Source organism: Bombus flavifrons, chromosome 9, assembly GCF_040668555.2.
Source record: "Bombus flavifrons isolate JBK064 chromosome 9, iyBomFlav1_principal, whole genome shotgun sequence".
Lineage (NCBI taxonomy): Eukaryota > Metazoa > Arthropoda > Insecta > Hymenoptera > Apidae > Bombus > Bombus flavifrons.
In genome coordinates, this window is record NC_138450.1 from 1,653,575 (window position 1) to 1,679,283 (window position 25,709).

The 25,709-nt window shown below is 44.7% G+C and overlaps 2 protein-coding genes across 9 annotated transcripts; one reads left to right on the forward strand and one right to left on the reverse strand.

The window, feature by feature from the left end:
* The first annotated feature begins 190 nt into the window (after positions 1-190).
* On the forward strand, positions 191-24,479 carry Psq (pipsqueak). Of its 8 annotated transcripts, XM_069120108.1 has the most exons (10): positions 191-712; positions 10,283-10,391; positions 10,556-10,700; positions 10,951-11,115; positions 21,432-21,695; positions 21,827-22,040; positions 22,325-22,480; positions 22,972-23,310; positions 23,433-23,883; positions 24,105-24,479. In XM_069120108.1, exons 2-10 carry the CDS (start codon positions 10,357-10,359, stop codon positions 24,307-24,309), a joined length of 1,974 nt encoding a protein of 657 aa, XP_068976209.1. In that variant the 5' UTR covers positions 191-712; positions 10,283-10,356; the 3' UTR covers positions 24,310-24,479. The 8 variants fall into 8 exon arrangements, with proteins under 8 accessions (XP_068976209.1, XP_068976210.1, XP_068976211.1 ...); XM_069120109.1 differs by lacking the exon at positions 10,283-10,391 and having other exon boundaries at positions 192-712; XM_069120110.1 differs by lacking the exons at positions 191-712; positions 10,283-10,391 and adding an exon at positions 8,099-8,118.
* On the reverse strand, positions 1,768-4,659 carry LOC138183211 (octapeptide-repeat protein T2). Its single transcript, XM_069119884.1, is given in 4 exon segments — positions 1,768-2,154; positions 2,156-2,209; positions 3,587-3,823; positions 4,579-4,659. Coding segments are annotated over 4 exon segments (759 nt in total).
* Positions 24,480-25,709: the final 1,230 nt, after the last annotated feature.

Below are 25,709 nucleotides of genomic sequence, written 5' to 3' on the forward strand. Positions count from 1 at the left end.
TCATCATTTTCTATTAGATAAACGATTTTCAAAAAATAATGATTGGAGCTAGGATAAAGAAATTGACAAGTTGTAAAGAAGAAAGTTGATACAATCCTGATTTTTGCCGGTTGAACATTATAGCAATTCGTGGTGGTGGAAGGGGTTTGCGTGAAGGTAGTGGGGAGAAAGGCAGATTTCCGTTCAGGGGCGCGTTTACGGCGGCGTAGCGCAGCCGGCGGGAGAGGCGAAAGGCGACGCGGGAGAAGTGGAAAGCCGGGAAGAGTGAGCCGACGAAGGGAAGAATCGGGGTCCACAACAAAATCGCTTAATCGCTTTGCGCCACCGTCCGCAACGGAACACGGGTCGTCCGCCGCCATCACGGTGCCCCCTAGTGTGCATTTATGTCTTTCTCTTTTTCCATCTTTCTCCGTGATTCGCTACGCCACTTCGTGTCGCGACGTTTTCACGGGCAAACGGAGAGTGACAACTGGCAGTCGTCAGCGGAGTACGTGCTTTACGCGACGACTGACAATAGTCCGTGTGTCATCGCGTGAACACGCGTTTTCTGAAAATTCTTCGTAAGACATCTTTCTGCGCGGAGTTCTCTATACCAAGTGTCATAACTATAGCAAAAGTGAGTGTCTTCTGCGAACCTTGGCACGGAGTTGCCAAACATCAGCCAAACTTTAGTTCCAGTGGTGATATTATTCGCGGGCCAGGTCATGGTAAGGTAAGAGCAATTATAAATTTCTATACTACGACCTTTTTTAGCCTGTTCACTCTTATTCATTACATCTCACGATCGCATCTTAATTATTCCTTTTGTTCGAGAACAAACGCATAAATATACACATTAAAATTCTACTAGTTTCATGTCGCTACTTGTTATTCCGACATATCGCGTGTATACATGCGTTACTGAAATGTATTGAAAGATATATTGGCTCTGCGAATAAGAATCTGTAAACGATAGCTGTATAGAGAATTGGGTGTGAAAATTCTGTCGATCTTCCACAAGCGACATTTTACATCGCGTTTACGGATATATGGCTCGCGCGTATTGTTTTGACTTTCATCCACTGCACCTATAGCCCCGAACAGCTGGTCAATTCGGTGTGCGTACTTGTATAGGTGTGCGTGGCAATGATCCACGACGTTTAACGACCTGTCGCATTCGGAAAGACGAATTACACGTCCCTCCATGCGCGCCTCGTGTCTTCTCTCCATGAGGATTTGGAACAGTTGCCGCGTGCACGTTCGAATCGCTGTCGCCGATTACGGTAGGTCACGTGCACGATAACTGTCCAATAATCAACGATTACGTATGCGCAGGAAACACTTATTTAATGTTTGCGCGTACTCTGTAGCCATATACGAAGGAAAACACAACTAGTATCATGTCTTGGTGCAAAATTACTCGTAAAACGTAAATCGTGCACCAATAATTACTTTTCGCAAATCTTTCGCACGAACTTTCTTTCTCTATTTCCCTCTGTTCCTGTTTCATTTTTCATCTTTCATTAATTTTATTTTTCACTTACAGAAAATATTAAGCGTATATTTTCTATAATAGGATACTCTTGGATAAAGAATATACAGCAGTATTTATTATTCATAATATACTGCACTGTGAGCTTGAAACGATGGTCACATTTCTATGATAATTGTATTCTATAACAACGATACGTTTTTCGTGGACTGTTCCCAACAGATCAAAATAGGCTACGATAAAGGTACGGGGTGAAAGGAAACGTAACTTTACGCGTTTATACGAGCAGAAATTATTTAATAAATCATTGATAAAACAATTGGAAGAATCGTTAATAAGCATGTATAATCATTAGTAAGGTGCACTGTATGCATCTGAGATTTTCTCCGTGATCGTGCGGCAAGCAACGGTTTACCCATACATTGTACCAGCGGTACCGATGATAAAGAGAAATGCTGCCTAGAAAGCAGGTCTTGACTGAATCTAGGCCACCCTGATGGCGCGTACACATTCTCCACAATTTTACTGTTCCTTCTCTCGGCCTTGCCGCGTTCGTATCTACCGGGAGAACCGCGTATATTTTCTCTTCTCTTCTCATCTATTTCTTCTTCTCGTCGCCTTTCAATCTCTCCCATCCTCCTGCTAATCTCCCTCTCTCTCTCTCTCTCTTCCTCCCCCCCTTTCTCCATTTTTTCTTATAACGATCCAAGACTCGAGTTTCAGACGCTGTACGCGACTATAACTATAAGGGATAATGTTAGTAAGTGCATTTATAAACTTGTAAAATTTAAGCTTATGTTTAACAAACAGTAAATACGCACGAAGAGTCATTTAGTTTTTTAATATGCGGTGTATACTTGCAGCGACAATAAGGTTTCTCGATAAAGGGCTAAAGATGAAGAGGAAAGGGAAGTACAAGAGTTATAATTTCAAGTCGTACTATCTCTAAAAGAAAACTACGATGAGATCAACTATTTTCTCAAGAGCCCCAAGCGGAATCGCGTGTATATGACTGACAGTGGGGCGATCGAGAGCGACCTAGAAAGGTTTCAAAAGACATTTTCCCGTTCACCCACGTATAAAGTATAAAGCTGCCCTCTCACCGCAAAAGCATAGAGCCACATAACGTGAAATCTCGTATAATAATTGAGATAGTAAAAGAGAGAGAGGAAGCAGAGAGACGAACGGAAAAAATTCTGTACAAGTGTTAAGAACACAGGCATAGAGATAGATGTAATATGTTGATATAAAAGATAGAGACAGAAATAATGAAAGGTGATGGACGCAAAGAAACAGGAAAAAAGAGAACTCAGGTGAATGTATGTTCCTCCGGATAGAATATACTGTATATACATGTATATGTACGTACAGACGAACATATACTCGTATTCGTACGCGTTTGTGTGCACCGCTGTACGCGCGCGCATAGGAACAACGGAAAGTACGGAGCATAATACGGAGAAAACGCTGGTAAAAGGAAAGAGGCCCCTCTGCCTGCCTTTCCAATCGAATCGAACGCCCCTCTCGCCTTTGTCATTTTCTCTTTGTCCTCGTTTTGGGCTCGCCGTTCTCTCGAAGAGCTCTCTCCCCTTTTTCCTCTCTTTTTCCTTCCGTCTCTCTTTTCCTTTCGTGCCGCTGCTTTACTCCTTTTCGGTTTCTTTATCTTCTACGATACCTGCATATAGCCAAATTCGCGCGAAACAACCAACAACTTGGCCATTCTTTCCATTCGATGGCTACTTTTGTTTTCCATTCTGCTTCTCCTTCTCCTCTTCCTCTTGCTTCTCCTTCTCTTCCTCCTTCTTCTCCTTCTCTTCCTCCTTCTTCTCCTTCTTCTTCATCTTTCTCGTGTTTGTCTTTCTCCTCCGTTTTGCATTCCTTCTCTTTTTGATCCGTGGCAAGCACCTTTGTCGCATCGAGAAAGAGACGAGTGCGAGAAGATGGAATAGAGACGAACGAAGGTAGAAGGAGATGACAAGACAAGAAATTTCTCTTGCTTCGCTCGGCTTTGTCCAGTTTCTCTCTTCACCCTCTGGCTTCTCACAAAGCATCCTGTCTACCACCCTAACCTCTCTTTTCTTTCTTTCCTACGTTTCGATCTGCCTCTACCCATCTTTTCCTTTTCCTCTCCGCCTCCTTGCCGTATTCCCCTTCTTCGATAACCTTCTTCGTCGCCACCACTTCCAGCTCTACATCCACTTCCACCTCCACTTTACCTCTTTTTCCTTCTCTACGGTCTTGCTCGTTCGTCGTCGTCGCCGTCGTTGCGTCGTTGTCATCGTCTACAAGGTCGTCGTTGTCGTCGTCGTCGTTGTTGTTATTGTTGTTGTTGTTGTTGTTGTCGTTGTGTCGCTACTGTCACAGTCACCGTCACTGCCACTACCACCGTCATGGCGCGCTAGCGCTGCCGTTGTCTCCTCTTTCGTTGCCTCTTATCCTACTCCTCAAAACTGATCTTTTCCACTGGCAACCCTCTCGCTTTTCTCCCTCTATTCTATATCCTTCGTTCCTCATTCTGCTGTCCTTGTGTACATACGTATGTATATCCTGTTCCTTTAAAATTAAGCAAAAAGAAAAGAACAAGACGGTAGAAAAAGAAAAAGCGAGAGGGAGAAAGAGAACTGTGTTTATCGATTATTTCGCGTTTTTGCTCACGAGTTATTTACATGAAAGTCTATACAGACCGATTAAACTTTTACGTAAGTACGCGAGCGTTAAATGTTTTTTAAACAGCTTTATTGTTAACGTCACAATAATAACTGTTATTTAAACGAACGAAAGAATGCAAAAGTGCTAATATATCTCTACGTGAATGAAAATAATATTCTCATTATTATTATTCGCGTATCGATGTAACTTTAAAGCTTTTGGATTAGAAAAAATATAAAAGCACAAATTTAAAATCGTCCCTATCTATATTTGTTCGCGTCCTAAATGCAGGGTCACGTCATAAACTTCCTGTTTCATTGGAAAACAGTTTAAACGTGCAATATACATGTGTCCGAAAAATATCGTATCGCTCGATCGTTAATCGCGTTTAAACGATCGTTCGTACAGCCGATTCCGCGTCTGACTCATTGTCAATTGTATGCTATCCTTTCTCTTACTCCTTCAGCCTTCCTTTCTCTTTTCCTCTTCTTTCCCTTATTCTTTTTTCGCTCTCCTGTCCTCGCGCTCTCCTGCCTCATCGTTCATTTTGTCCCTCTCTCTATTGCTGTCTCAAAAAAGCAGTTTTGCCTCTTCTCCTTCTTTCTCTCGCAAACCTTTTCCCTGCTGCTCTTCCTCATTCTCTATCTCCCCTTAGATTCTCGCTCGCGTTCCCCTTATCTCCGGAGTTTCTCATTGTCTGAAAGGGCCATCTGTCCCCCGGCTTTTTCATCCTCCGCTTTCATCCCTCCGCTGTACACGAGCACACAAAGAGACTCTCTTATCCGCTGTTCACCACCCTCTCTTCACCCTTTCTCCAACTCCCTTCTTCTTCGTTGCTTCCGTTCGGCCGACTACTCCTGCGCATCCTCGTTACTCCTTTCTCTTTCTTCGAAACTTTACCAGGTTCCTTCGTCGGCTAACCAGTATCTATTGATAATTATCGCGAGACAGACAAACAACGTTCAGGTTAAAATAGCAGGCACGTTGGAAATGTAAATTGGAAATTTTGGAATGGAAACGGCATCGATATATCAAAAGACGGAAAATATCGCAACGAAAGAAGAATGTTTTTCATTTGTGACGCGAATGGTTCTTCGACGGTGGGAGAATCGAGCGAACAAGAAAAAAATTGTGCACCCTCGTTGTAAGGAAGAAGAGATCCCTCTGGGCAAGCCACGTGCGACCTTGGACAAGTCCACGTCACCCTCTTACGTTGCACCCTTCGAAGGGACGCAACCCTGATCACGTGGATCCCGGGGGTGGTTTCTAACCCTCGTTCATCCTTGTTCTGTGAGAGGAAAATGGAAAGAGAAGATGTACAGCGATACGTTAGGACGCGCAAAGCCTCGATCGAAAAACAGTTTCCAAGGAAAAACCTAACGATTAGAAGAGATGCACGATTCGTCTAATATACAAATTTCCTTTGGTAGAATCAGCTTTCGTCGAACAGATATTTTTTCACGCAGATTAGAAACGTTAAAGGACGATGAAAAGCAGCTCGTGCATATCGGGCATTTTTCTTTTCTCTTTTCTTGCGCATCTCCACGTGTCAATTCTTCCGCTCTCATTCGGTTCCAGTGAAATTGGCGTTTCCGGGTCTCTCTACTCCCTCCATGTCTCCGCAGCTCGTTCTTCCTCCTCTCTCTTTACCTTTTCTTCGAAAACGGCATCGGAGGGTAATGGCGGGGATGTAAAAGCGGTAGGAAGAACGGAGACAACGTAGCCAGCACTATATATACGACTGCTCTTTCAAGTGGTAGGGCGAAGGGGAACAGGTGAGAGGCCGAGAGAGCCCGGTTCTCTCGGAAAGGTGAACGGAGAGAAACGAAGAAACGAAGGGCATTTGGAATGCGGTACTGTTATGCCTTACGGTACAGACAGGACGGAAATTAGGACTGCTTCGACTCGTTGACCACTGCTCGTTATTTACTTCGTTCGTACATTGATTCTCTCTTTACCTCTTCTTGCTTTCGTTCGTTCTATTCGCACGAGAGTCGGTGAGAGAACGATGCCAATATCCACGCGATACTAGCGAAACTCGGCATTTTATAATACGTTCGTCCATGTCGAGCGATCAACGAATCGATAGAAAAGCTAGGTTTTCTGTCTGCAAGATACATCGATTGTAAATGTTACGATAATTCGACAATTTGACGATAAGTCGACATCGTTTCGAACGCAAAAACGAACACGAACCGCGCGTTATAAGGAAAATATAGAAATCTGTAGGGTGTTAGTGGAATCTTGGAAAAGAAAAATTGCTGCTTCCATAGATACGCGTTGTTTCTCTTCTCCTGTGTCCTTTCCTACTCATCAAAACGTCTAACACGACGTTTAACGCGATTCGCTTTCTCGTTCGATTTCTCACTATCGATAAGGATAAATGCTATTTTCCTATTGTCGAACACCGCATTCAGTCGAAAAACGCAATGCTTTACCTGGCTCCCGACGTTAACATACCTGTAAAATCCCGTTCCAAACGAGTATCCATAGGATCAGTTTGAAAATGAAAGAACGTTAAAGCGTTTCTAACGGAGGTACAAAACTGGCAAAGTTGGAAATGATAGGAAGACGTTTGTCGTGTTTCTCGAGGTATAGCAGGGTGATGGTGTAACGCGAAAGAAGATTGGAAATCCAAGAGCGGTAGGCGAGACGTTCGGACATCGGTAACGAATGGCGGTAACGTGGAAAATGTTGGAAATGACGATATGCTTAGGGAAAAGGCAGGTGGGGCGCAAAGAAAAAGAAAGGATGGTAGTGCGGAGAATTCGCCGGTGGCGATGAAAATTTTATTAGTGACGCGTTTTATCGGCCGCTGCTTTTCTACGGAGAAAGAAAGACGAGAATATGGAAGCGAGAAGAGAAGGAAACTGTTCTGGAAGATTTCAGAGTGTTCCCCCTAGAAACGCAGTTCTGACTGGAAGACTAGGCAGGAGGGGAGAAGCCGTTTCCGCTTACGTTTTCCCGGAGAAAGAGCTGGTTGGTCGTCTCGAGAATGACGGTACGACGGTACAGACGCGGACGGTACGATGGGTACGATGGTACGACGAAAGGAAAAAGTCCGAGAAGAGCCGAGGAAGAACGTCGATAACGTTGGAAAAACGTAAAACGCGCACCGACCAGGAGGAAAAGGAAACGCCGCGTGTAGTATAAGGAGAGGAAGAGAGGAGAAAGAGAGAGGGTAGAAGCTTGCCATCGAGCGAACCGAGAAAACGGAGTGCCCGAGCGGTGGAGAGAGAGAGCGGAAGAGAGGATAGGATAGGAGAGTTGTGCAGATAGGATAGGAGAGGAGAGGAGAGGAGAGGAGAGGAGAGGAGAGGAGAGGAGAAAAAGAGAGAAGGGTGGCGGAGACCGTGGAAGAAAAGGGGCCACGAGAAAATAGCGTCTTCGCCTCGTGGGGAGGGAACGAGGGAACGAGTAAATGGAGCCAACGCGCGGTGAAAGAGGGAACGAGAGACGAGGAGGGTCGAGAAAGGAACGACGAAACGACCGAGGGACGAGGAGGGCCAGAGAAAAGAAAAGAAGGAGATGGAACGAGAACGATACGAGGGTAGAAGAAGAGGGGAGCAGGCGCTCGTCTACTCCACGAATGGCAGAGAGACAGACGGGGAAAAAGAAAGAGGATGGGATCCGAGGGAGGCGAGGTGAAATTGGACACAAAAAGCTCGAAGAAAAATTGAGATGAATCGTGGAAGGGAAGATGGAAGGGAGGATTCTCTGAAAGGGAGAGACCAACGCAGTGTCCTTCTTCGAGACCGCGAAAGAAAGCGCGAACACACGAGGGATGAACGTTCACCGATACGATATATTTATCGCCAATTTTAATAATCGCTAAGCGAGATTCGATCGCCCGCTCTCTGTGTATTTCTGTTCGCGTGCGTGTCTCCATCTGCGACACCCGATATAAGAACGTAGCTGGCGTTGCTGTTTTTGTTGATCGGTGTTGTTGCTGGTTTCGTTACTGTGACCGCTACTGGTGCCGCAAATACGTCGATCGTGTAAGTGAACGCTGTTGTGCTCTGTCTAACTCTGTGCTTATCTTCTTACCTTTGCTACCGTACCTTTGCTACACCTTCTCGCGAGTGACGCGCGCGCTCTCGTTTACCGTGTCCCGCTCGAGTAGTTTAGCTTCTCTTTACCCTCGTTGCTTCTTTCACGGTCAACGTTTACGCGAAACGGCCGAGTAACTACTCTTTTCTTACAATTTTCCATTTCGTATTCAGCCTGGCTACGAAAATTATATCACGCAGTAATAAAATAACGTTCATCCGAATGAAAATGTAATTGCATACGGTCGATATGGCGATAGCGAGAAGGTGCGCAAGTAAAGCATCGTCGATGAAAGTATGCACGAAAGATCGACCGGCGAGAAAGCGTATTGATCGATTCGATCAGCCGCGAACGGTTGCGATCGATTTCGATCTCTTCCCCACTCTATTTTCGATCCATCCTTTATTTTCCAAACCATCGGCAAGCGTTCAGACATATCGACGATACAGCATAGCACGGCACAGCGCGCTTTCCGAACGAGACTGTGCGAGCGCGCGGTCTCACTCCGTTTCTTCGACTCGCATTACATCCGGTTTTCTCTTCATTCGCTCCGCCACTTTGATCGTCTTCCTTCCTTTCTTCTTTCTTTCCTTCTTGTCTTCTCTTCTTCTCTCCTCCCTCCCTCCCTCCCTCCCTTCTTCCCTTCCTTCCTTCTTTTCTTATTCCCTTCTCCCTCTTGATTATATCACGCTTCTCGAATGGTTTGTCGGATCATGGGATTACGAGAAAACGATGATTTTATAGTACGTTTGAGAATAAATGTCGATCGCGCGAACGTTTACCATGGTTCGTGGCCAAAGGAAACGATCAAACGATTGCCGATTACGACTAGTGTTTGTCCGTTATCGCTGATTATCGACTCATTTTCGAACGTTACGCGTACCGGTTAACCGAATTTTTAGATATCGTTACGCCTATTCGCGACGCGACTGGCTATCGTATCATCGTGTACGGACGAGTTGGCGCTTAACTTGTTGGGAAACGCGGAAGCAAGAATATAAGCACGCGCAGAAAACGCTGTTAACGACCAGCGAGCGGAGAAAAAAAACCGATCAGTAAGTACGCTAGCTACGTTTATTTGTCAGCCACTTCTATCTACGACATCCGAGAAAAGAGTTTCAGGCTCTGGATCGTAGAATGGAATATCCGCTGACGATATACCTGCATCTTTGGTAAAGGCTTAATTTTAATCGATACGAATGAATTGTATTTGCGAAAGAGCCGAAAACGCGATCCGAGTTACTGTTATCGCGAATGAAATGAGTCGTGTTGGACTGAGACGAGCGGCGTGGTTTCTATGCCATATCAACGCGCGAAGAGAAATCGGTGAACGAAGAATCAGGGGGGAATGAAAGGAGGCGCGAAACGAGTGGAAAGCTTAAAGTTCTCGCGTTATCGGCGCACGTCTAAGCAACTGATAAAAGTCCGTATTCCTACGGATAGATAACGCGGAATGGTCCGTATAAAGAGTCACATAGATAGAGACAGATAAAGCACGGTCCACGGAACAGGTGAATGTTACAAGACAGACCAACGCCCGGCCTTCTTCGTAGCTTTTACAGTGTCGCGTATTCGCACCGATACGTATCGTTTATTTTCTCCGCGTACATCTTCACCGTGTATTACCGGCATTTTTCTCCGTCTTACCGTTCACGTTTCTTCCTCCTTTCCGTCAAACGAGCGAACGTTGCTGACGTTATCGCGACGAAGCTTCGTGTCGTTCGTCGTTCATCGTACGTCGTTCGTCGTTCGTCGCTCGTCGTTCGTCGATGCTTTATTCTCGATCCTCGATCCTCTACACGCGAGCCTCGATTCTCCATTCTAGATCATCGTTTCCGTTGTTCACGTTGTCGTCGTTGGTCAAACCGCGAGAGTGTTTCTCCATATCGTTGCACCGCGAAAACAGCGACTGGTTGTGCACTGTCCGCTACCGCTACCAACAGTTGGCTTCTTCTCTTTCCGATCGGTCTTTATTTTCCTTGACTCATCCGCCTCCGTTCCCTTCGGCCACTCGCGCTCGATTCGTTCCACTCTTCGATCCTCTTACCGATCTCTATCTATCTTTCTTATTCTCTTCTCTACCGGTTTCTCGCTATCTCTTTATTTTCTCAGCCACCGCAAATACGATCTCGACCGAACGATCTCCGCGCCGCCGATACTGTGCCGGAAAGGAGAACGAATATTTCATGGAGACGGATCGTTATTGGGGCGTGCACTACAGGTACTGTCCCCTTTTACGGATCGATTTGAAGGAAGGAAGAAGAACGTCGTTACGACATATGCAACAGCTCGACCCATCGCTTGCGACTTACGATAAATCGACGAAACAATTGGTTCACGATCAAAAACTAACAAGTGATCGTTCCTTTACTGTTTTTGTTGCAGCGGCGGCATGGCCGGGCAGCACTACTGCCTGCGCTGGAATAACTATCAGTCGAACATGACGTCCGTTTTCCACCAACTCCTTCAGACGGAAGCTTTCGTCGATGTTACCTTAGCATGCAACGAAGCTTCTTTAAAGGCACACAAGGTAAGCGAATCACGACCGACAGTCGATCTAACCCAAATTAGATTCGTATGATCGATAATCCTCCTACCGATTCTTCCTCGCCAATTCTCGATCGATTGTAATCGATATACATACCTATAGCGCACGACGTTGCGGGCCGCTCGTCGCGTCACGTCGTGTCGTTTCATTTCACCATGGCTCCAGGTCGATGCACCGATTTTCCTCTACCTACCTTATTGATCGTTCGATACAACTCCTTCTGTTTGCGCAGGTGGTACTATCGGCGTGCAGTTCCTACTTTCAAAAGCTTCTACTTTCAAATCCCTGCAAACATCCGACAATCATTATGCCCCAAGATGTGTGCTTCAATGATCTCAAGTTCATTATAGAATTCGTCTATAGAGGAGAGATCGACGTTTCGCAAGCGGAACTTCAGGTAAGAACCACTGTACTTTGTTATACTCTGATCAACTATGTATCTTAACCCTGGACATGTTTTACCGTTCTATTTTTCTTTCTTCTGTTTTGTGTGTCTCCTTCCTTTTTCTCATTTTATCCGTTAAAACAATGGCGTTGCGATCACGCAACAGTGCGCGAAATGACGTTAGACGAACAAAGGCAATTCCGACTTCGCAGTTTCGATCGCGTATACGCACTTTGTAAAGGGACGAATAAAAATCGGAAAACAGAGATTTAGCGGCACGAACAAACGTTGACTATACTTTGCGTCGCGCGAATAACCGCGCCATACCGTGCAACCATGTCATAAGCCCTTCTAACGTCGCATTGTTTAGACCTCTTGACTCGACGTCAAGACGTCTATAAACGACGAGACGTTCGAAACTTTCTCTTTCCCCCCTACATTGTTTCGTATCTCTGGTATACGAGCACGACCTTTACAGACCTTTTTATCGACGACGGCGACAGTTGAGCCACGCGCCAAGCATCGACTCTACACATCCGTCGGAAGTTAACCCATTGCCATCGACACCAACTTTGAATAGTTTCGCGATACGGATTCCTAACTTACCGATCAGGATTCGTTTCCTCTTCTCGTTTTTGCTGCAGTCATCTGCAAACCGGTTGTCGATAGTGTAGATTTTCTGCATTTTTCAAATGGCGCGATTGCATCTTTCTGCACGCGTTAACTACGGACCTCTCCATCGGTCGTTCGTATATCATGTATTCTTTCTGCACTTCCCGTTTCTCGTTTCCTATTTCCCGATTCATGTTTTGTTGTTTCCCATTCTTTATTTCTATTAAGACCTGTTATAAATAGCTGTAATGTTATCATAATCTCAGAAATAGCGCGTGCCCCGTTCACCGTGCTTTGATCTTATATTTTATTCGTAATTTCAGACTTGCGTTAAAATTGAATCACCGTTCGATGAATTTAAAAATGTTATTTGCCGATACCGATTATTAATTTGCTAATAGTACCGATACTCGTCAATGATACAATCAGTTTCGAGAGCTTCCCCGTCGGCTATTATTATCAAGTCTCTTTGTATTTGTTCCTAATGTACGATCAAGATAGTTGGCTAAACGTTTAAATCGAACTGGCACGCCGTGCGTCGACAAGTCAAATTTAAATTGTCGGAAAAAAGGTCACGTATCGCATCGTCACTTGTCACGAAGTAAGCAACTTCCCACCTTTTACAAGAAGACTGAAAAAATACAACGATCCCCAATTACTAGGGGAAGTAGTTTGCTGTTCTTCGTGCTTTTCATCGTCTTAGATCTCCGTGGTGGCACAATTCGTAGCCTATGCACTGTTCGGTAGCGAAAATATCTTGCATGAGATCTATCTGCTGTATTTTCACTAGTGTCTCCGTCGTGTCCGTGTTACTCTTAACCTCCTTTTCCTGATACCTGATTATTTGTTGTTCTTACTATATGTGTATTAGAGAGTTTCGTGTTGGCCTTTCATTGCTTTTTCGTTGCTCGATATTCTTTTATCGTTATTATTATCTTTTGTTTGCTAAAGTTTCTCGCCTCCAAGATCCGACACCACCGTGTTAGTATTGTTTTCTCAGATATAAAAATTATACTAGATTCTAACCTCACTGCGAGAAGAATACTCGTGGAAAATATTATAACCGAAGGAAAATTCACGATCGGATAAATTATAATTCTAACAACTGATCCAAGATGGGTATTATTACATTAATGGATGGTCAGGAGTATCGAGCACGGTCTTTCGACCACCGTATGTATTACATGGGAAGGAACCCATGGTTTCTACGAGACTGTTGATTCTTATCATAAGTAGAATACGATACCACGAAACAAACATCTGACCTCGAATTCAAAGGACAAGGTCAATTTTACGTCAGATCTTTTTCACAGATCTGCACCGACCCGGAGGTGTAGAAAATGTCTATGATAGTCAAGATAAAATTACTTCTCACCCTATATATACGTACGCGTGTACTTACCAGCACGCATTAGATCGCCAATTGGTTTGGGTTTTGTATCGATGAACGAGCAAGTTTGAATTATCGTTGCTGATTCTCCATTTTCGAATGTAATTAACGACAGAATCGAATTAGAAAGGATCGGTAGAAAAGCGAGATGGATAACGCACACGTACTACTTACATATATTTAGGGGGCGAGTATCGCAGGCACAAAGCTAGTATTCTCTACTGACCTCGTTTTCGACTAGTTGTCGAGAATCTTCGTACCTACAGGTTCCGTAACGAAATCAAAAACGGAAGGGGCATGCCGGAGAATTATATTGATATTGTTCCTGCCGTTGCCTTGAACTTGACGCGACTTAAATTTAAGTTGCTACGGTACCGGATTAAGCTTTTGAAAGTTTGCAATTCTTAGGAATAAATAATTGCTGCTATGCTAGATCGATCCAAGAAGAAATTGTTAATATTACGTTTGAAGACAATTTGACTATACATGTTTTGATCGGAGATCGAATCGACGACTTTCAATGTTTAACGGGTACCGAGATCCGGAACAGATCGTAAATAGAACGATCGCATTATTTCGGCACTGCTAGCGTAGAATGCGATTATTGAACGAAAGCATTGAAAACAGCATCGTGATGAACATTTTGAACATCTATGCGTGATATGCGTCTCGATTGCTACTAGACTTACCTACTCTCTGTCGTCGCGTTTTCGGTAAGCCTGTGCGCATAGTCGAAATTATTGGTAATTATAACTAATAATCTTTTTCTGTTCCGGAGCGGGAAAAGGGATCGGAAGGGTGCAAGACAACGCACCAAAGTAAGCAACGTACGCGAGATTCGCACCACAGGGTTCGTGATCGTGCTTTCTTTATTCCTCTTAATAGATGCAAACTAGAAGAAAAGCGAAGAGAGGAGAAGAAATGAGAAGGAGTGCAAGAAGAGAAACGCAGAGAAGAGTGACGGAGAAGAAGATGCTGCGAAGGGGTAGAAGGGCAAGCGGCAATGTCGAACGGGGAGAAACAAGAGAATTCGCGCTTCTTCCGTCGCGTCGACTTTAGACACGCGGTTTTCTACAGTGGCGTACATGCGTGCGCATACTTGGACGTTATTCATGCATACGTGTACAGTGTACAGTAAACTCGCGTGTGCGTAGGGACGCGCCTGGAGCCGCCGCAGATTCCCTTTGTCCGCGCAAGCACTGCAATTCATGTCTCGTGTCCTCTTTCTTCCTTTCTATCTTTCTTTGTTTCGGTCCTTCTGTCCTTTCCTACGCTGTTCGCTCTCCCGAAATCAAGCTCTCTTTCCTCGACCATGCAACTCATCGTCTCGATCGTGAATCGAGTTACGTCGAATCGAATGGAATAAAGTCGAGTCTGCTCGATACAGGGCCGACCTCGAAGGACCCTCGTTATTTCACGCTGGGCCTATTTAACAAATTTCATCGGAAGTGAAGACGATTTGATCTTCGTCGAGTGTTTCTTCGCATTTTCAACATGCCATCCAATTAATTAACTTGTAGTTTTCTTGAAAACAGAAATATACACATATATATAAACTTGAACAAAAACAAGCTACAAATCTTCTTTCTCGACACGGTTTTTCTTTCTTTCGTATACGCAAAAGTCTATCATAATGTATATTACTTAACACTATCGCATTTTCTTATTTGCGTCTCAAAGCCGATTAAAAATATAAATTCGTTCGTAGTTCAATTATAACGCATGGAAAACAGGATCCTAACTTTAGGTATACATCACTGCAGCGCTCATCCCCTCCCCCTCTCCCTCTCTTTGTCTATGTCATGTATGCACGCATATATGTACATATAGTCACGACCAGCGTGTTCACGCGAGTATATAACGCTAGCTTTGTCGTACCGATGGTAGAGCCACGATTCCATCCTTTTTTATTCTCTCGCGAACCTTGCATCCGTCTCCGTTCTGCCGTGGCCAAACGCGTTTCAGCTCTTCGTCTTCTATATTCCGTCTCGTTCATTCGGGCACAGACTGTATTTCTGTTTTTGTTCGGCCGGAGAAAGTCTTACTCGCTCCCACGGGAACTGCTCGTCGATGTTCGTCGCTTAACCGTCAGAGGCGAGCGCGCGCTTCTCTCAAACACCGCAGACTTGCCTCTCCGCCGATCCCCGTTCCCACCTCTCGTACTCGATGCTCTCTATCACCCTTCCACCGAACGGACTTGTGTCGGCCCGCTCCCCTCACCGTGCGCCGCTTTCCTCCAACGAGCCTGCCACCCGCCGGTTTTCAACCCCTTTCCCCGCTCTCTCGGGGACTGGTCAGGTGCGCTGGCTCGCTCGCTCGCTCCACGCGTATGCTCAATCGCTCTCTGTCCACTGCCGAGCACGCATCCCCCACAAGTCTGTTCCTCGTTGTACGCGCTCGAGCGCGGCCTGAATCCATCCTTGTTCGTCGCGTCGGCGAATTTCGCGGCGTCCTCCGCCGCCACCGCCGCCGCCGCCACCACCACCGCCACCATCTCTTCCTCCTCCTTCTCCTCCTCTTCCTCCTCGGTTCTGGCTCTGGCTCTGGCTCTGCTGCTGCCGTTGCCGCTGCCTCTGCCACTGCCTCTGCCTCTGCCTCCTCCCGCTCTTCGCCGCGTCCTCTTCATCTCCTCGCTCCTCCGAATGCCGTGCGCCCTCAGCACGGAGCGCCGAATGCCATTTCACTTTCGTTGGGCTTCGCCGCGTAGGAGATCGGGCCCTGCCAGGAATTATCCTCTCGTTCTACGTGGTCGTAACCTCCTCGTACACGGTTTCGTCTGGCTTTTTCACGACGTCGACTCTACTAACGCTGATATCACCTCGTTTTCTCGTCGTGACTTCTGCGCCGCTTTTTCTTCTTCTTCTTCTTCCTCCTCCCCCTGCTCCTCCTCCTCCCCCTCCTCCTTCTGCAACTCCTCCTCCTCTTCCTTTCCTTTTTATTTTTCCCCTTTTTCTTCTTCTCATTCTTCACCTTCTCCGCCTCTTCCTCCTCCACCTCTTCTTCTTCCTTCTCTTTCATCTCCTCATCCTATTACCCTTTCTCCTGTATCTTTTTCTTTTCCACTTCCTTCGTCTTTCTCTTCTATCTATTTCTCCTTCTCTTCTTCCTTCACTACCTGTTCCTCATTCTCTAGCTTATCGTCCACTTTCTCTTCCTCCTCTCCTTCTTCCGTTCTTTCTTCTTTCTGTTCTTTCTCTATTTATCTTTCGCTTTGTTTCTTTTTTTCTTTCTTTCTTTTCTTTCTTCCCTGTCATAGTTACTCATTGCATCGTTTATTCTCCATCCATTCGTCCAATTTTTCCCATTTTTCTCTCTCTCCTCGCTTCGTTTTCCATTTCATCCTGTTTTGTCTTTACCGTCCTCCTTCTGTGTACATCTTTACATTTTCAACGAGGGATCGTTCGTCTACGGAATATCGCAGTCAGGTAAGTGATAAACGATACAAGTTCCTTTGCATCAGGATAGGAGAATGTCTCGGCAGACGCGTCGCGTTATTGCTACTTGCCATAGAATGGGTATTGCTGCGATAAAGTTTTCGCAACACACAAAGAAAGTGACAGAGGCGGATGGTGAGGGGAACAAAGGAAGAAAGAGAGAGCAGAGGAAAGAGAAAAGGAGGCGAAAGTTTTATATGGATACACGACACCTACTATTACCCGCCGAATCTTGGACGACCGTATCGTGCACGTGAACTATCGTGGTTCGAAATATTTTAGTATACATAGCAGTGCGTATGAAGCATAACGAATCTGAAAATTATTAACTAAATCTATACCATGATAAATTATAACGTGATAATCTACCAATACGAAGAAACGTCGTGATTATCTATTAGTGTTTGTCTGTTTTTCTGAATGAGGTAAAGATGCAACGACTCGGCGCAAAGTGTTTACCAAGTGTGCGACATTTGGATAATTTACTTTGGAATAAATATATGAATTACGATGCACGCAGCATCGATCAAACGAGTGAAGTGTCGTGTGTGCAGTGGAAACAACATGTCGCGCATAATCGTCACCCTCGATGATTTAATCAAACGGCATCGCTTGTTCGGATAATTTTGCTAAATTAAGGTACGTTCATAGAAAGTCTACGAGTTTCGAATAGTGAAATGTTGAAGTGCTTGAATCAATGAATTCGTGTCAAGTGCATCGAGTCCCGTTTTTTTCCATCAAAGATATAGTGCCTATGTGATTTGTGAGTTATAAAATTAACTCATTCGGTTCTGGATGAGTAAACCTATTGATTTTCTGCGAATGATGAATAATTGTAGAGTATGATAATGATCGAGTTAATGCGTTTACATGTCTGCATGCATCTATGCATACATGCAACGTGCGCATAACGTAAGAATCCTGTGAAATGTGTACGAAATTACACCATTCGCATTATCAGGCTTCTCCGCTTCACATTTGTAAACATTCGACGAGAACCTTATCTTACTCGCTTAAATCTTTATCATTTAAATAATCATAAACTAACGCACGCTTTTGTTAACTGCTAGTCAAATTCTTAAACGCAAATCGATGCGTGAACGATGATTTTTCGAATAACTTTCGCGGCATAATGTAAAAAATGTGGTGTCGCAAACGCGGAAGACGAGGGACGAAATTATTGCGAAGGGAAAAAATAACATAGAATATCGCGTGAAAAGACATACGTTAAGATGTAAATTTTGAGTTTTGTATTAAAAGTAATAAGAATTCCACGATCCGGCATCTACTTGTTGTCGCTACTTGTTCGAAAAGCACGTGGTGGCGAGAGTCACACTCCCATTCAGAAAGGAGGTTATGTAGCGTGGAGAAGAAGAGAGGAAGGTTATGCTCGTGACGCCCGTTACATTATCAATTCCGTTATGACGCCGTATTCGTAATAGCGGAGACGACCCTAGGACTATCTTCGGGGATTCCCCCGTACGTTCTCCTCTTTGCTTATCTTCTCTCGTTTCTCTCTTTCATGTTATTTTCCCTCTCTCTCAGTTTTTCTGCTCTTCTTCTCCAACCGGGAAGTCTCTTCGTACCAGCATGGTTGTGTAACGCGTACCTTCCGCCGTCTCTTACGAACCAAGCCCCCAGCCACCCCTTCGCGTCCTTCCTATTCTCGTGAAACGTTTCCACGGTCGATCATTTTGCGGATTTACACCTGTTGAACTTCTCTTGTCGTCCCCTTATTTCTTTTCACGAAAGAACACGAATCCACATCCTTCCATTTCCGTGTAAGAATCTTTCGCCAACGCTTCCTTATCCCTCTCACCTTTTATCCACTTTAGCTTGATTCCACTTTACTAATTTACATTTAAAAGATACATACACGCTATCGTCTACCGGTTTGAAAAACAAATTCTTGTAAGCCTATTTTTTGAAAGATTTCTCCAAGGCATAAACGGATCGAACGTTTGTTCGGTTTGATTCTATCGGAAGGAAATACGTTTCTCGTAGCGTCTTACTCGTTGATTACCGGCTTCAGTGGCGCGCCGTTCTTGGAACGATCCTGGAAAATCTTGTCATCGTTGTCGGTCGCGAAAATCACGAAACGGAGGTAGTATAGAAGGAATCCTTTTTTCCTTGTCTCGTGTCAATTAGTCTGGGATAATTGGTCGGGCGATGCCCTTGAACCCTAAGTATTGATTGGTGAGGTTGGATTCTGCCGGTGCCTTTCCCTCTTGCCTCCGAACCGATGGCACCACCCCTATGCATCCACCGCCGAACCAACCAACTACCCACCCACTCTCCCTAACCCCTACACCAGCACACGTACAACTCTACCCATCGCCCAGCGTTCGTGGTTCTCCAAATTGCCGTCGCCGTCGCCGTCGCCCTCGTCCTCGTCCTCACCCTCACCCTCACCCTCACCCTCACCCTCACCCTCACCATCATCCTCACCCTCACCCTCACCCTCACCCTTATCCTCACTCTCACCCTCACCCTCACCCTCACCCTCACCCTCATCCTCATCCTCAACCTCACCTTCACCCTCACTCTCGCCCTCGCCCTCATCCTCGCTCTCGTCGTCGTCATCGTCGTCGTCGTCGTCGTCGTCGTCGTCATCGCCGCTGCTTTTATCGTTTGTTAAAGCATCGCACCTTTTTAAACGCTTCTTTCCTTCTTTATTCGTTTAATTAAACCGCGAACAAATGCATCTTTTGCGTTCGCTTGCAATACGATAACCGAATCTTTGTACTTACATAGGCTATCGGTTTGCAACTTTGACATCGCCAATTTTAAATCGTCGAGTTACGGGAAAGCGACTGTAGCATCGAAAGATTATTTGCAGAGACCGCTTCTAAAACTGTCCTGTCACAATCGTTGCGAGTGCAAGTTGCATTTTCATGTGAAGATGATGCTAGTGTCGGTAATCGCTGTACATGCATCCGACGTAAAAGTTCGATTACCTTTCAATCGATAGCATGAATTCCCATATCTCGTCAAGCCTGAGAACATTCGTGGATATTTCAACCGGATTATACATATCCTTGCTTTCTGAAGCTTTCTTTGCATTTAGCGAATGGGATAAAGTGTGAAAGAATGATGATGATGATGATGATGGTGGTGGTGATGATGGTGATGATGATGACGACAACGGCGACGATGATGATGATAATGATGATAACGATGAAAGAAGAAAGAGATCAAGACTCACAGAATGAACCTCAAGATATATGCATGTATAGGTGGAAACGGCTGGAAGTCATATCGGTGCCCATGCCGTCGCGAATGTTGAGAAGAGGATCAGAGTTTGGGGTGGTCGATACGGCCCTGGGGCCGCGACAGCCGCGTCGGAGGCCTCCCCATTCTTCCTGCGGGCGTTTTTGCCTCTGTCCCCCTCTTTCTCTCCGTCGCTCACTCAATCGCTGGTTCACTCCCTCCCCCTTCTCTTTCCTTTCCCATCTCCTCCTCCGCGTCCTCTCCACTTTTGTACCTCTCGCTTTCTCGTTACACTACTCTCCTTCTCTTCCTGACACTGGCAAACGTAGTCCTACCTAGCGCCACCCAGTTTTCCACCCACGCTCCACGTTTCCAGCCGCCGCCAACACCCCCGACACAGTCTGCCTAAACCCCCACCTGAACCACCGTTTCCATCGTCTAACTCTTCCTCTGCTTTCTCACCCCCTCCTAGTCGCGTCGTTACCGCCGCCGCTGCCGCCGCCGCCGCCGCCGCCGCCGCCGCCACCGCCACCGCCACCACCACTACCACCACCACCACCACCACCACCACCACCACCATCACCACCAGCACCATCGCCGCCACCGCCGCGTTGCCATCGCCGCCGCCGCTACCATAGCCGCGCTCTCATGCTGCTTGTCTCTTTGCCGACCCCGCCTAATCGCACCACCCCTGCCTTGATTAAAGAAGAGAAAACCTCAACTTCAACGCGAACCTCGGTCTCGTTCGTTCGTTGGCCCGCTCGTTCTTCGTTCCTTTTCTTTCGTACTTCCTATTTCCTATAAGGAATCTTTTTTTCATTGACTTTCTTTTCCTACTTTATATTCGTCTATCCATGTCGATGTTGCATTATATATATAATGCAACGTATAAATGCGAGTATACTTAACTTACAAATTATTATTCCCTTTACTCTTCCATACTTCTTAACGTTCACTCTTCTTTTTTACCCCCTTTCTTCTATTTAGGTTTTCTCTCTGTCTCCTCTTTTCCTCCACTTTCTTTTTCCCGTTTATTCCTCGCCTCTCCTTTCTTCCTCGTTTAGTTGCCTAGTTCCCTTACTAGCGGTTCAAGGTTAAAGAGACCGGTGAGGTGAATGTCGTTCTTGCGAGGAGCCCGTCGCGCTGCTCGATACGGGTCGACGCACCGTGCCGGTGAATCGTCGTCGTACGCCGAAACTGGATCGCGAATACTGATTTTAGACCGAGCCACCGCAAGCGGCAATCGCAAGATGAAACCGTACCCACTGAAACGAGCCGTAAGGATGACGAGCTTTTACTCAGAATATGCGAACCCAGTCTAGCCAGTCTGTTTTTCCTTTTTTTCTTTTTCTTTCGTTTTTGTCCTCTTCTTTTTCTTCTTTCTTTATTCTTTTTCGAAGTACGATTCATCTAGATCGGATACTTTTTGCTTCATTCCCGATTTAATCGGCGAATCTCCCTACGTTTACTGTATTCGTCGTGCAAGCAAAATACACCCGAAACTTCTTTGAAATTGATCGCGACGATTTCGTCGTTCGAACTTTTATCTAGTCGTCGGTCTAAGCGAATATTTAGTTGCATTCTCGGCGATCTTATAAAAACGAATCTGCGATTTCAAAGACAAATCGAGTATATGGTGGTCGAATAAACCTGTTTACAATTGTATGCTATCTATGTTACAGTCACTGTTAAAAACAGCCGATCAGCTAAAGATCAAAGGACTGTGCGAGGTACCTGAAAGCAGAGACGGGCCACCATCGGTAAGTCTGAGTTCGCCGCCAAGAGAACCCGGTACTCCTAGAATAAATTTCACCAAGTTGAAGAGACATCATCCAAGGTATAAGAGGCCCAGAACCACGTTCGAACCTCGCGCTACTGATTCGAGGCATTACGATCGATACAAAGAAGAGGAATCGAACGAAAACTACGATTGGGAGAACAAAGAGGTAAGCGGCGATGTCGATGAACGCGCGAAGCTTTGGAAAAACCAAAGAACGTAAGAACGCGACAGCCGTCTTGAAAGCGACGAGGCGATCTCGTCACGGTCGTCGCTAAATTCGTACCGGATATTTCGCAGAATCACATAGACTGGCAACCCGAAGATGAGGAGTGCACGGAGGCAACCGCGGGAGCAGTAGTCTTGGAAACTTGCCAACGCAGCAGTAACAATAGTACCACTACTGGCACCACCAATAATAACAATAACAACAACAACAACAACAACAACAACAATAATAACAACGCTAGCAGCAACGGCAACGGTAACAATACGAGCAACAACAATAACAACGGTAAGTAATCGATAATGAGATACGGGCCCCACACCTGGATCCTTTTGCTTCCACGTAAAAACGTAACATCGTTTACCACACATCTGTGTCAACAGTATAGTACATATGTATGTACTTATTACTATAGATTGTGTTAAGCTCTTTTTTCTTTCTCCTTCTTTGTTAATTTGCAACTAAATTATACGAAAGAATAGCGAAATATTCGTGGCGGATTTTAGGTGTGGGGCGACTTACAGATTTACGGCAACGCACTGGGCAGACCGTTTTCACTTGAAATAAAAAAGGTGACATGTTTTGTCATACAGGCCTCGGTCATTACGGTCATCATCCGGATCCCGGAGAGGTTGACCTACCTCCAGAAACTCAACCTACACCACCAAGTGCCACATTGGTCGGTACTACGATTACACATTTAAGGGACCCGGATCATCATTCCACAGGTGCGGTTGCTATTAATATTTATATCGACATTCACGGTCGCTCTATCAGTACCCCATGATCGTCCGTGTATCGATGTTGTATCGTTTTTTCCACTATGTCGAACTCGGCGTGAATCGTATATGGGGGGAAATAAAACCGTAGTTGGTTATTAGACAGGGAGGGAATTAAAATAATCGGTCTAATCGAGCTTAACTAGTTGCGATTAGATTTACGTTGCTCGGTTCGCAACAGCCCACGCTACCTCGTTTAGTCCATGCGTTCAACTTTGCTTTCGGTGGCGCGCTCCTTTCTCCGGCACAAAGTTGCGATGCGCGACGTCGACGATACCGATATCGTCTACGGTCTAGATCATAGAATCCGGGTAAACGAAATTAGAAGAAACACAGCGATTCGTTATTCCGGCACGATATTGCGGCTCGATGTCACGCAGACTCTTTCAACCGAAGGAGGCATTCATTGCAACTGTATTGTTTTTCGCATCTGTTCGCAGAGATCCAAAATTGTGACAGTGTAAAGATCAAGTTCGAAACATTGCACACGATGGATTCGTCGGACACGATCGATATCGATAGCCACATGTCGGATCGAGCGAGCGTCAGTTCAAAGAACGCGGCCGATAGCGACAACATGATGATGATCACACCTGAGTTGCTTGGATTAATGCCTTCTGGAAGTTCGGTTCACTCGGATTCCGGTGAAAATAACTCAAGGGGTCACCCCGGACAATCCAGCTCTCATCACCATGGTTCGAAATCGTGGACGCAAGAGGATATGGATGCCGCTTTGGAAGCCTTACGAAATCACGATATGAGCCTTACGAAAGCCTCCGGTAATTCAAAAGCACGCACCACTTTTTTTCGCTCGGCTAGTACACGCGAGCCTACGGTTAGTCCGTTAACAAGCTTTCTCAGCGTTCTCTTATTTAATCCAGTGGTGTCGCGATCGTTTTAGCAACGTTCGGTATACCCTCGACGACTTTATGGCAAAGAGCACATCGACTGGGCATCGACACTCCAAAAAAAGACGGACCTACTAAGTCGTGGAGTGACGAGAGTTTAAACAGCGCGCTAGAAGCGTTACGGACTGGAACGATATCGGCGAACAAAGCTTCAAAGGCGTTTGGTATACCGTCGAGTACCTTGTACAAAATCGCGAGAAGAGAAGGCATCAGACTGGCTGCGCCATTCAACGCAAGTCCCACAACGTGGTCGCCTGCCGATCTAGATCGCGCCCTTGAAGCGATACGTTCTGGTCAAACGTCAGTACAGAGAGCTTCCACGGAATTCGGTATACCGACGGGAACATTATATGGTCGATGCAAAAGAGAAGGCATTGAACTCAGTAGGAGTAATCCTACACCGTGGAGCGAGGATGCTATGACCGAAGCTTTGGAAGCTGTCAGGTAAATTACCGTTTCTTCATATCGTCCTTATAATACATATTATCCTTTCAAACGACACGTTATATTCTACTACTTTTCCTTTTTCTCTTTTTCTATTTTACCGTGACGCAACAACCTGTGACCGCCACTTCTCTAAGCATGTATCATCTATAAGATCGGTGGTTTCGTAAAAGACGCACGAGAAATTCAGTGGTTTCTTCCATTTATTCACGATTTTTCAGGTTAGGCCATATGAGCATCAACCAAGCGGCTATTCACTACAATTTGCCCTACTCTTCCTTATACGGTCGCTTCAAAAGAGGAAAATACGAAGAACCAGCGGTGGGTGAAATATCGCAAGACGGTAGCAGTCCTCACTTTCATCAAAGCCCGAGTCAAAATCATTCGTCCGCTGTACCCGATCAAATGCCGTACCAAGGCAGCTGAAACTTGCCTCTTTATTAGATTCGTTTCAGTTTATTTGAAATTTTTCAATTTCTTGCTGCGATTTTGCAATTTATACTTGATGTATCGTTCTTTGAACGAGAGCAAACGACAAACGATGGCAAGAGTCACCGACCAAAAACGCGTTTTATTGTGTGAGAACGATTGGCGAACGAATTCTTCTCGACAATTTAAAACCGGAAGCAGAAACTTGTGACATCACGAAACAGTACGGTGACAACCGAAGGGTCGAAATGTGACTAAACTAGTAGATACGAGACATGGTCATCTCTCTCGAGGGAATGGCCGTGAAGGGTTTGCAGTATTACAGATGGATTGTCGTAAGCAAATATTATGTATATTGTATGACTGTTATGTCGAATCGGAAACGTAGATTAATTATAATTTATAAGAATTATTTATAAAAAAGAAAAAGTGCTGTACAGTCGGGATAATACCGATGAACCTACCGTAGTGTGTAAGTTGCCGATGCGATGGGCCAATAGAAGACATTCAAGAGAAGATATAAAACATTCTAAGAACTAATGTCTTTTATGTTAGCAATTTTGATGAAAAATTCTCTGTTAGCTCGATCTTCATTTTCTTTTCTTTATTGGTCGGTAACACTATATATAAAAGTAATAAAAAGATTTTGTTGAAAAACTAAAATAGATTCAAACTAAAATATAAACAGGTGCGTCGTTGCATTTCAAATCGTTCTAAGATTCAATTATTTTCTTACGTCTTACCAACAATTTGTTCGCTGAGACGATGAAATATTGTATACGTGTTTCTAATGGTTTTCTTCGCATTTATATTTACATTGCAAAGTTTCAAATTTCAACTCTACGTATACAACTCTATTTACATCAGGAGGAAGTAAAAATATTTTCGACATTTTTTCAAAGATATGGAATCAACAGAACTGAAGAAAAAATTGCGTGGAAATTTCAGCAGATCGATTTCTGAAAACAAAGATACTTTTTACGTTCGAATAAACTGCCACATACAAGGAATATATTACATCCATTACTCATGCTCACGACTATTATATGAAAACATATATTACTTATAAATATAAATAAATAAATAAATATATATATATGTACAGTTTATATATTTTAAATTAAAAAGTAATGCGACAAAATAAATGTTGTATTTAATGCCCATTATATTGCTCTTTTATTTTAATGATCACCGATCAATAGTGTGATTCAATTATCGATAAATATTATCAATAATAATAGTTTGAAATCCCAGTTATCTATATATTTATTTCATATTTTGCTTGGCATATAAACAATAACATTGAGGTTCGTTAGCAATGCATAATACATATTATTTTCTATCTTTTTTTTAATTTGACAGGTTTATTCATAATCCTTTAACTCATTTAACATGAT

What these genes read in the sequence shown, in the direction of transcription:
- Psq (XM_069120104.1), top strand. Translation starts at nt 14,908, where the DNA reads ATGTATGCACGCATATATGTACATATAGTCACGACCAGCGTGTTCACG. An exon ending in CTACGGAATATCGCAGTCAG is followed by an intron (nt 16,531 to 21,431) that starts GTAAGTGATAAA and finishes TCTATGTTACAG; the next exon opens with TCACTGTTAAAAACAGCCGA. An exon ending in CCCGGATCATCATTCCACAG is followed by an intron (nt 22,481 to 22,971) that starts GTGCGGTTGCTA and finishes ATCTGTTCGCAG; the next exon opens with AGATCCAAAATTGTGACAGT.